This window comes from Astatotilapia calliptera, chromosome 6 (assembly GCF_900246225.1).
Source record: "Astatotilapia calliptera chromosome 6, fAstCal1.2, whole genome shotgun sequence".
Taxonomy (NCBI): domain Eukaryota; kingdom Metazoa; phylum Chordata; class Actinopteri; order Cichliformes; family Cichlidae; genus Astatotilapia; species Astatotilapia calliptera.
In genome coordinates this window covers 32,973,574-32,984,634 of record NC_039307.1, presented here as the reverse complement: position 1 = coordinate 32,984,634, position 11,061 = coordinate 32,973,574, and the positions used below count along the sequence as shown (strand labels likewise).

Here is an 11,061-nt window from a genome sequence, read left to right as displayed (position 1 = left end):
TTTTCCATGAAAACTAAAAATGGTTAAAATCTCAATAAAAATTAACGAGAAATACATGCAATTTTGCAGTTTTTTGGCTCAACATGTCATTTTGAGGTTAGGGGTGCCATTGGGTCATGGTTAGGTTTTTGGGTAAGGGTTAGGGTTAGGCATTGATTTCTGATGGTTGGTTAAGGGGTAATATGTCAATTCAGTGTCCTCACTAAGATGTGAAAACGAACGTGTGTGTGTCTGTGTGAAGTTTTGATGTGAATCTGAAAAACACAATTTTGAAAACACTGGAAAGACCTGGGCCCTGTGCTTCGTACGTCGCTTACTACATCCAAGATCAAATGAAACATCCAAGACCAAATCATCGCGCTAACTCTGAGCTCGCTAATCCGGTTCCCCGAACACACCTGTTGTTGACGATTAGTATAGCTGGATGAAGTAATGTGAGATCACTGGGTGGCCCAACAGGGGCTACGCATCGATAGTAGAAACATTGATCGGCAACCCTTTGATTGGTCGGCGAAAATGTCGAAGGAGCGCGCTCGGTATTTTTCGGCAGCAGAGCAAGAACTCTTGAGTGAGGGATTTCAGGAGTTTCAGAGTTTAATTAAAACGCAAGGGAACACTGCAAAGGCTGCAAAAGCAAGGAGAGAGGGCTGGCAGAAAGTTGCTGACAAATCAAACTCGTAAGTAATTTAATAATAACAATAATAATGGAGTGGATTTATATAGCGCTTTTCAAGGCACCCAAAGCGCTTTACAATGCCACTATTCATTCACTCTCACATTCACACACTGGTGGAGGCAGCTACGGTTGTAGCCACAGCTGCCCTGGGGCAGACTGACAGAAGCCAGGCTGCCATATTGCGCCATCGGCCCCTCTGGCCAACACCAGTAGGCGGTAGGGTAGATTTATCATATCACACCATATTATCCAATATTATATTACATTATATTATATTATAATATGTTATATTATATCCCCTTTCACATTAGAGCCACAACAGGACCCACTAGAACATGGGAACAAGTAAAAGTGAAATATAAGAATATTCTACAGAATGGTAATATTTATCACTTATATTGCTTGTCGTCTCTTGGAAAGAGACCCTGGAATAATCTGTTTGTTTGTTCATAACAGCAACCAAGAAAAGGGCAGAGCAAAAAAAAAGACAGGTGGTGGTCCTGCACCCCCTCGTCAACAAGTTGGTTAAGTGAATAATACCCTCACGGGAAAATCGATATCTCTCTATGAGCACACTGTCGCGCTGAGCTAAAGGATCCTGTCTGTCCCGCAATATACGCTGAATTCTGAAAACTCTCCTTATCAATCTTGGACCTTCCGCAATGGGTTGCTCGCGTAAACGGACAGGATATGACTGCGACAGACTTCCCAAATCCACCTTCGCTTTTATAGCCGTGGTCTCTCATCTTGATTACACGAAGTAATTTACAATTACTACTCTGAAATATGAATTACATCTGTAATAATCACATACATGTAATAGAATGTTAATAGTACATTTCCCTTTTTTAGGGAATGACCTGTATGTATCTGTGTGAAATCAATAAAAGGATCAAGTGCTGCATTATCTTTAGTTACATTGATGTTATTTATTTATGGTGAAACAGTGGTGGAATATCGCTGTTGCTTTCGTATGAATGACGCGGACATACCTGCGTGGCCGCGATCTAATCCTGTTTACATAAAGTAAACCTGCTCCCCAGCAGGTTTACGCTTACGGCTCTGTTGCTATGACAGCAAGTCCCGGATGGGCTTCGGGGAACCGAACGATCCAGGATCACGCGAAATGGTCAACAATCTCATCCAGCTAACTCACTTAGCGCGGTACGAAGAACAGGCCCCTGAAGACACTTTTTCCTTTTCTTTCTATGCAAACAAAAATTCCCACTGAGGCTTTTCAGTGTGAAATTTTGTTTGTATAGAAAATACCTGTGCCATTTGTCTTTGTTGCCATCTACTGGTGAACATCACCTTAACACTACATCAGGTGAGATTTTCACTCTGCACAGCAACACAAAACTCTTTTAACAACACAAACAAACAACAAAATTAATACATTTTAAAATGATGTAGACAGCTCAAGATAATGTTAATAAAGACTCAGTGAAAACTGAAGTTTATCTTAATCCTTAAAATATGCAGGGAATCACAGTTGCTTATGTCCAGCATCACTCTGTTATTATAAAATTTATCTAAAACGTGGCCAGTTTAATGTCTTAAACTGAAATCACATTAAAGTTTTGATCAACTATAATCCAGCTGATTTTTTACCCAAAAAGTTAGATGCGACATATAAAAAGTGGGCAGGACAAGGCTTAAAGGTATACTGTACATTTTATGATAAGGGAACTCTTAGGGACTTCCAGTCAATAAAAGATCAATGCCAGTTAAGCAATAGTGATTTTTTTAGGTTTCTCCAAATCCAGCATCATCTACATAACTTTATACCCAAGAGAATAGATCTTTTCTCTCTTCCTGTTCTGAATATATTTGTTAAGGCATACTATGCGGATCCTGGTCTCAAAGTGATTTCTAGACTGTACAAGTGTTTACAGGAAATTAAGAATATGAATACAATTTGCATCAAACAGAAATGGGAAAGGGAAACAAATATGGTAATTTCAAATGACACTTGGTATCAGCAATGTGCTCCGTTATACGGCATTTTGAGTCTGGCTGTCCGAAAGACTAAATGGCTCGGTGTAAAAATTCCATCACTAAATGACATGAAGTTGTGTATCGGTTGTTTAAAATGGAAAAAATTACATTCTCTAACAGATTTCAATATGACACATTTGTTGAAATTTGGGACATATGGAAACATTATATTTAGTCAAGGCGTCCCGAACTTGTATGAACCTCCATATTCCAGTATCTTATATTTTTGAATTGTTATGTACATATGTTAACTAGTAGGTACATCCCTACTTTTCGACATACTGAAAAGTGACTTTCACACACTTTAGAATTGTGCCTGTACCTCTGTTTTTGCCTTATGTTTCAATAAATTGCTGCACATATTAAAAATAATAATAATTTTAAAAAAAAATAACTAAAACTGAGTCAGCACCAAAAAAACCTCGTATCTTTTAAGAATTTGTCCATAAACAGTAGCGTTGCTCTTGAAATACTGGGGCTAAATCCAGACCTGAAATCTATGGGATTTTCAGTCAATACAGTATACTATTATTGTATTTAATAGTAAAATTTATGTAAAATGTCAAACATTATATGCTACCTAAGGGTTGACGTCACAGAATGATACTGAAATAAACAATCAATGCAATTTGAGTTTGTTTGATGAAGCTCTGGTGATAGAGCTTGTGCCTTTATTGTGCCATAATGTCTCCTTTTAAACTGTCCTCTTGCTCGTCTTTAGGATGCTACCTTCTTCACCTTTCCTGTTCCTTTCACTAAACTGCTCACTCTTGTTCTCCCTGCTCTCACTTCCTGTTCTGTTTAGTCAGCATGTGTCAAAGAAACTCCCCCCAAAACTATCATTTTTTGATATGATTGATATATTTAACATGTTATTTATCAACTTATTTTATGCACTGAATCAATGAATTATTAAACAAATACCACACTGTAGAAAATCAAATTATTAATGCACTAAGCCAGCGGTCCCCAACCCCCGGGCCTCGGACCGGTACCGGTCCGTGAGTCGTTTGGTACCGGGCCGCGAGAGTTGAGGCTCGGGTGTGAAATGTATGGTTTTCGGGGTTTTTAGCGTTATTTTGTTATCGTTTTTATTGTTAACTCGGTTTTCCTGGGTCTTTTCACATGTGTTATGAATAAATCTTCTTTTTTTCGGTACCAGTACTAGTTTTATTTTGTTGTATTTATCCGCGACACCTTAAAGGCCGGTCCGGGAAAATATTGTGGCGCAAAAAAGGTCGGGGACCGCTGCACGAAGCAATTTCCTGCCACAACAGCTAAATGGTCCTCAAAGAAAATACTGAATGCCTGCACAGTACAGGCCAGTATTTAATGCAGCCACAGATCTACATCAGTCAGCATTCTGCTCTTTCCACCTCAGTCATGTCACTTTCTCATGTGAGTGACTTCTTCAGTCTCAGCTGGCTGCAGGTTTCCACAATCTCATAAACAGTACATTTGCACAATGACTGACACAAACAATGTGCTGTGAGGTCAGTTTCATGACCTTTAATATGCAAATTGTCATGACCATTGATCAATGGCCATTCGCAGAGAGTTGGGAAATGGCTGCAATCACAGCGTTGTAAGATGGTAAAAGATGCACCGTTAGGCTATCTGGCTAAGTGGATGGGACAACACAGAAGAGCTAACTCATCAGGCAGTTTATTTATGCCTACAGGCATGATGAAGACATGCTGGACAGGGAGGAGCGCTGGTTTGAGTGCAGAGTCAAAGAGGCCATTTACGTGAAAAGGGAAAGACCATCTCTGAATCGAGGAGGGGGCCTAAGGGAATCATAATGGGCATGGTTTTTTGTCTGACTGGTATTCTTGGTCTTCTTGAAGCTTTGTTTGATTTCATGAGGCTGTCTTGAACATGTCTACATGCCTAAATGCTTTGTATTGCGGACTCACAATTGGTTAATTTGATATTTGCATTATTGAGCAGTTGAACAGGTATACCTAATAAAGTGGCTGCTGAATGTATGTAATATGACTTTGCTGGACCATACAGTAGTCGGTGCTATGCTGTCAGGTTGTATATATTTTCTTTGTCTTGTTTCTGATCTGTATGTTTTCATGAGTATTATTTTGCTTTTCTCCATTTCAGCAATTTTCCACATAAATCCGTCACATGTAATTTTTCTGTCTGGATCCTTTTTACAGAGTTTTGCAGAAATCTTTGCAAAATCAGTAAGATTTTGTAAAGGTAAAGTAAAAAACAATTTAATGTCCAAGTCTTAAAAAGGTGGTGAAAGATTGTTACTCATCAATCACAGAGTTGAAGTGATTGACTGACTGACTGGCACATTTGACAAATGTGAAAAACGTTTTGATTATTGTCCTGTCTTTAGTACAGGTGAGTCTGTGTCATAAAACTATTTTGAGAACTACATGAAGTGCAGTGAGAATAACAATCCTGCTGTGAACATCGTGCCTAATTGATTGAGACAACCTGTAAAGCCAGGGCGTGAATTACAGCGGATCCTGGCATGACATTAGCACTCTTCATTCTCATACCTGAGAAAAGGTTTGCAGTTTTTCTCAGTTGCTTTGGTGCAATTCTCACATCTGTAGCCGCTTTCTCAAAACAATGATCATTAGTGGGAAAGAGTGATGAGAAGAATGTTCCAGCTCTGAGATTTCCACCAAAGTCACTAAAAAACAACAAAACAAACTGTGTTGCAAATATGAAATTTTGTCTTACTGGTGCAACTGTATTACAGTAACATAAAAGACAGTTATCCTGCTTAACATACTTGAAAAGGCACACATAGAGACCTCTGTATAAGCAGTTACTAATGAGATTCCCCCTAGTGTATATCCCAGTTTAGAAAAACTTAAGCAAAAGCGGAAGTTGTCTTTCTGTTCACAGAATAACATTTATGCGTTCAATTTCATTAGAAAAAGAAAAAAAGAATCTAAGTATTCTTTTAATATTTCTTGTGACGAGTGGCGGGTGTTGTTATGCTAAAAACATTTTCCAGTCCAACAACAGAAATGAATGAAAAACGGAGAATGAATACCATGACGTGACGTTTCAGTCACCGCCATGCCTAACCTGTTTGGATTGTGGGATGAGCATTCATTTAGTGGAGCAGCCAGCCAAAGTGCAGCATCCTGTAGTGACACAGAGACAAGAGACAACGTTACACAATGCCACAGGTAAGAAATTCAAATGGAATTTTAATGAAGTTCAGATGACTCAGAACAACTTTTACTCAAAATGCCATTCATATTGTTTTAGTCAAAATAGCCTACCTATCTGGAATTTGTTCCAAAATATTATTTGGCAGAATTATAAAATATTTTTTTAAAAATCAAGTTTTGGCAGTTAATTTGGTCATTTTGTGCTGAAGAATGAGGCTCTGTCCAGCTCTCAGTCTCCGCAAACCTCACAGTAAACTGTTATCTTTAGAACAGCTTTCTAGTATTTTCTATATCACCATGTTGCTGCAAGGCTTTTCAAATGTCAGTTTTTGTGCTTGCTTTGTAAACTGCAAACTTTATGCAACTCACCTTGAGTCACATAGTCAAGAAAAACATCGTCTTCACTGCTTAATACCAAGCATACGTAGGGAGGGGTCATTACAGTGTGAGCATGTAAATGTCTTAAATATGTTGCTTGTTTGTGCTTGTTTTTCATGTCTTTTTTTGGTGATTTCTTCTGAAACTTTATTTAGATGTTACATTTACGTTACATTGACATACATATATTCATATATACAAGCATCGTGCACTTGATTACGCTGAAGATGATTGGAGTCAATAATAAAGGAGTTATTAAGTAATAATGTAGTCAGAACAAATCATTGGAATTCCTATTGCATACAACTGCTTCCCATATTTACTGTATGGGTACCATCATTGCCAACATTATATTCCCTTAGAAATGCTTGTATGTTTCAATGCATCTTTAGTATGTCTTCAGTTTTGTTACTTTCTTAGTCAAAGGCTGACTTTGGAACAATGCCACTGATAGATAAACTGATAAACAGCCATTATCAAATTTTACTTGGAGCAAAAGTGAAACCAGTCAACAATCGGTGTGTCAGCTGCAGAGATGTCATCAGCCTTGTTTAGCGGACCTGAGATCTTGAGACAAATTCCACTGTAAAAATGTATAGATCACAAGATTTGACTCAACATTGTAATGTGAACATGCACTTATGGTCTCTAAGAATAGAGGGGGGGGGGGGGGGGGGGGGGCAGTGAAACTGCAGATGCATTTTTTGATAAACTTACATAACTCTTTTTGTAACATAGTGGCACCACCTTCAATTATGTTCCTTCTTTTCTACAGCCAAAGCATCCCCTTCCCCTGCCAAGGAAACAAATCTCACCTCCAATCAGTCTTGATGAGCCAGAAAAAAGTGCTCCCCTGTCTCCCACGAAATCTGAAGAGGTTTGGGTTCAGTCGCCTACACTCTCAGAAGTTTAAGCAGTGGCTATATATAAACATATATGGTTTAATTCTAATAGTTTTTAATTATTTGGTGATTTTTTTCTCTATTTTAAACTCAGGACATCTGCTCGAGTCCACCACCAGTGTCACCAAAGAAGTGGACTGTTAAAAAGAGTCCAGAAGGAAATGGAGTTTTTGTGGAAAAAATAAAGGTACCGCTGGTCTATATCTAATGTTTTTTTTTCTGTCCACATCTACTCACACAATGAATGCTTTTAATGTGTCACAGAAATGTAGTTTATCTGAAAGCAGTTGAATTGCAGCAGTACAAAGGTCAGACATGTGCATCCAAAGAATCTGAAACTGGTGTGTCTGATCAAACTCTCTGTCATGTGAGATAACATATAAGTATGTGCACAGTTCAAACAGGATTACCATGTTCAAGGTTGATCTAATGAACATGGATTGTTTCTCTTTTTCTAAGATGCTGGATCAGTGTTTTAAGGATAAAGGTGAACTCCCTCTACTGCCTCCTAAACCCCATCGTCTGCAGCTTGATGATGAAAATGAAGCCCTGGTAATTACTTAAAATAAACACAGCATTAAATTGATATCAAGTGATTGTTTTGTCATGTTGTAGTCACTTTAAATCATCTTTCTTTAATTAGGATGCTGAGAGTCTGTCAAACTTCTTTGAAGAGTCAACACGTGAGTAAAAAAATCCAGCTTGAAAAGATTTCAATAGGATGTTGTTTTTTGTGGTATCCTGTTGTTGCTGAACTGTAGTGTCATTTGCTTCTAGCCTGGAAAACTCTGTCCAGTGAGCTCCAACTTGGTAGAGTACCAGAAAAAGTGTAAGTTTTTTATCCATGCTTTTACATGTGGGAACAGTAGTTATAGTTAAAATGATTGTTTGTTGGCACTAAGTTTGTCTTTGGATTAATTTCATCTTCAATTCAATGCAGCTTAATTCAATTCAGTGACATGCAGACACACCACACAAATGTGAGCATCTTCCTCTCTTCAGACATCGTTGTACTTCAGTCTTTAACAAAGGGTGGACAGACTGACAGTACTGTCATGAACCTACTCGTGCACTCCTTTGGCTACAGCACTTCTTTTATACCATACAGCTGATTGGCTGATTGCATGTGTTTAAGTTCAGGCCTAACTTTAGTTCCCAGCCATTCACATAGCCTTTTTGCTTAAAGAACATCTTTGTATGCTACACTGGCTCTCGCTGCCCAAAGCTGAGGAGGAAAGCAGTTTTCAAGACCACAAAATTTCACAAAACATTTGGAAGAAAGAAAGAAAAAGAACAATGCAAGTGAAAGTGAAGGCATGCAGAGATGCCGGAAGGGGCTCGTTCTCTCTGACCTTTTTGTTCATGAACATACACAACTAGGGCAGGGCTGGCAACTCCCATATCTCTCATGATAATAATTAAATATGAATGCCTTTTTGTTATGCATTAGTTTCACTTTCTTAAATTAATTAAACAAGTTAAACAGGAATAAGTTCCATAAACATGGAAGGGCACAAAAGAACATTTTATTTTATTTGACATTGGGGACTAAGGCAAATAAAACAGTTTTTTGTGTGTGTGTTTTTATTTTTACTAAATGAGATTCATTAGAATGATGTGGCTAAAGACATCTGAAGTTAGTTGTTGATTTGAGCTGTTTGGAGGAGTCTTTCCTGTACTTTCATTACATGTCTCCTGCTTCAAATGATTAACGACACGCAGATTCACACTGATTTCAAATAGTGTCCTGAGTAAAAATAAATAAATAAATAGTGTCCTGAGTGCTGCTTTCCATCTGGTCCAAATACTTCTGTAGAGAAAAGAACCGAAACAAAAGCAGACTTTTAATACAAAACAACTCTTAATAGTTTGAAACACATAATTAAGAAAAGATATACTCACAGCAGGCAGTCATGACACACGTGTTTCACCAAATAATCTACCACAAACTAAATTAAAGAAGCAGCTCGTGAAGCAAATGAAGACTTACACTGTAAATTAAAGTGCAGTTTTCCAGTTATCCGTGATAAATGCAGTGCTTTTCCTAATTTAGGAAAAGTCAGAGAATCACCAAAGTTATTACAGTCTGTTATCATGAATAAGTGTGTTTAAAATGCAATTGGTTTTGTTGATATTAAAGGTGAATTAATAAAGTTTTTATAACACATTCTAGGGTCATAGAAGTTAAAGCCGAACATCTTCATAAAGCTTTCAATTCTTACATCTCGACGACATCTGGGTGTCAAGGCGGGCTGAAAGAAAAAATAGACGAGCTTGGCTCCATCGCTGACAACTTGGATAAGGTGGTGTGGATATATTTATGGATATATGTACATCTGTGTCCATAGGTTCCCTTTTTAATCATTTTCTTTTTCAGGTTTCAAAGGGGACAAAAATCGCTGGCATCACAGGAGGCGCTACAACTGTAGCAGGAGGTGTGGCAGCAGCTGCTGGGGTGATCCTGTCCCCGTTCACGCTGGGAGCCTCGCTGGCACTAACTGCTGTCGGGGTCGGCGTGGCTGCAGCCGGCGGTGTTACTGGTGCATCAGCAGCCATCGCAAATAAGGTGATGGTCTTTAAGGCACTGGGTTAAAACATCTTTGTTCATGGTTTTTGTAGGTTGATAGGTTTTCCTAAATTTTTAAGAGAAAATACATTTTTCAAATCTATTCTGACTCACTTTTGTTTTTGTTTTTTTGTTAATTTGAAGTTCCAGGACTTCAATCTAAAATGCTGAATGTCTTCTTTTACAATATAAAGTCTCTCAAGATCAAAAGCCCTGTTTTCATGTTATCACAATTTTTAAAAAGGGTACTAACTGGAAACTACCCACACTAGTTATCTGAATTTCTGGTATTGAACTGATTGTGAAGCATGTTTTTCCAGGTGAACTGCAACCAGGACCAGAAGAAAATTGAAAAGGTCTTTACCGACTACGAGTCCCTCAGTAAGGGCATTCAGGAGAAACTTGCTTATGTCATTGAGGGCATAGAGCAGCTGAGGCAGCATGGTGTCATCATGCTCGAGAGGACCAAGGTGAAGTCAGAGAGGGCCTCCAAGTTGTTGGAGTTCTTTGGTCTAGGAGGGCCATGTGCCAAGGTCTTGGAGGCAAACTCCAAGCCATCTGGGATGATAGAAGGCTTCGCCCTCGGCATGGATATGTACTTCACCAAAGGAAAAGATGGAACCAAGGTGAAGAAGGGCTTTGAGTCAAAGTTGGCAAAGAAACTCCGCTCCTTGGCGGTGGATCTCCAGGAACGACTGGATGAGTTCATCAAAATCAAAGAACTGTTTGAAAAGTATTGTTAGGAGGGTATTTTTCTCCACTTGAATATCTTTTGTTTTGGGGTTGTCTTTTAATGTTAATTTTCAGCTGTTATTAAAGTTTATTGATCAATATAGATATTACCTCTTTGGCAACAGGTTTGAAAACAGAACAAAACTTTTAGTGCAACTTTAGGAATTGTAACTTCAAGCAGTTTCTTTTAAATGGCATGTGGTTATTAATGCTGTATAAAACTGAGATTGTGTTAACCTCCCTTACTTTAGCCAATTTTTCCTGTTAAGATTATTTCTACAACTAATCTAATCAGATTTTGTCGATTCACACCTTAAGCTAGGTGTTAAACAGAATGCCATGACATTTTTAAAAATGACTTCTAAATAAACTACTTAAAGACCGACACTATCCACCAGGGGGCAGTGTAATTCTTTTTTCTGTTTTTTATTTCACCTGATACTGAGTACAGTTTTAAAATACATAGACTTTTGTCATTCCTAGCTTGACTTTATATGTCATGAGTGGTTGTTAACCGTAAGCTTAAAATGAAACATTTTAAATGTTACTTCTCCATAAACCTACTCAGGCCCCAGACCTGACTGTGTGTCATACAAACCATATGACAATTACAGAATGCAGTCAAACTTTTTCTCAGTGTTTATTCAAATAGTTCTG

General features: G+C 38.2%; 1 protein-coding gene across 1 annotated transcript; it reads left to right on the top strand.

Annotated features, from left to right (window-relative positions):
* The first annotated feature begins 7,254 nt into the window (after positions 1-7,254).
* On the top strand, positions 7,255-10,415 carry LOC113024541 (apolipoprotein L3-like). The gene is made up of 7 exons (XM_026171724.1): positions 7,255-7,293; positions 7,566-7,658; positions 7,750-7,789; positions 7,884-7,935; positions 9,280-9,409; positions 9,484-9,672; positions 9,993-10,415. Exons 2-7 carry the CDS (start codon positions 7,566-7,568, stop codon positions 10,413-10,415), a joined length of 927 nt encoding a protein of 308 aa, XP_026027509.1. The 5' UTR covers positions 7,255-7,293.
* Positions 10,416-11,061: the final 646 nt, after the last annotated feature.

Excerpts from the sequence above, each read along its gene's own strand:
- LOC113024541 (XM_026171724.1), top strand. The coding sequence starts at position 7,566 with ATGCTGGATCAGTGTTTTAAGGATAAAGGTGAACTCCCTCTACTGCCT. Across the intron at positions 7,790-7,883 it reads CTTCTTTGAAGAGTCAACAC|CCTGGAAAACTCTGTCCAGT; the intron begins GTGAGTAAAAAA and ends ATTTGCTTCTAG. Across the intron at positions 9,410-9,483 it reads TCGCTGACAACTTGGATAAG|GTTTCAAAGGGGACAAAAAT; the intron begins GTGGTGTGGATA and ends TTTCTTTTTCAG.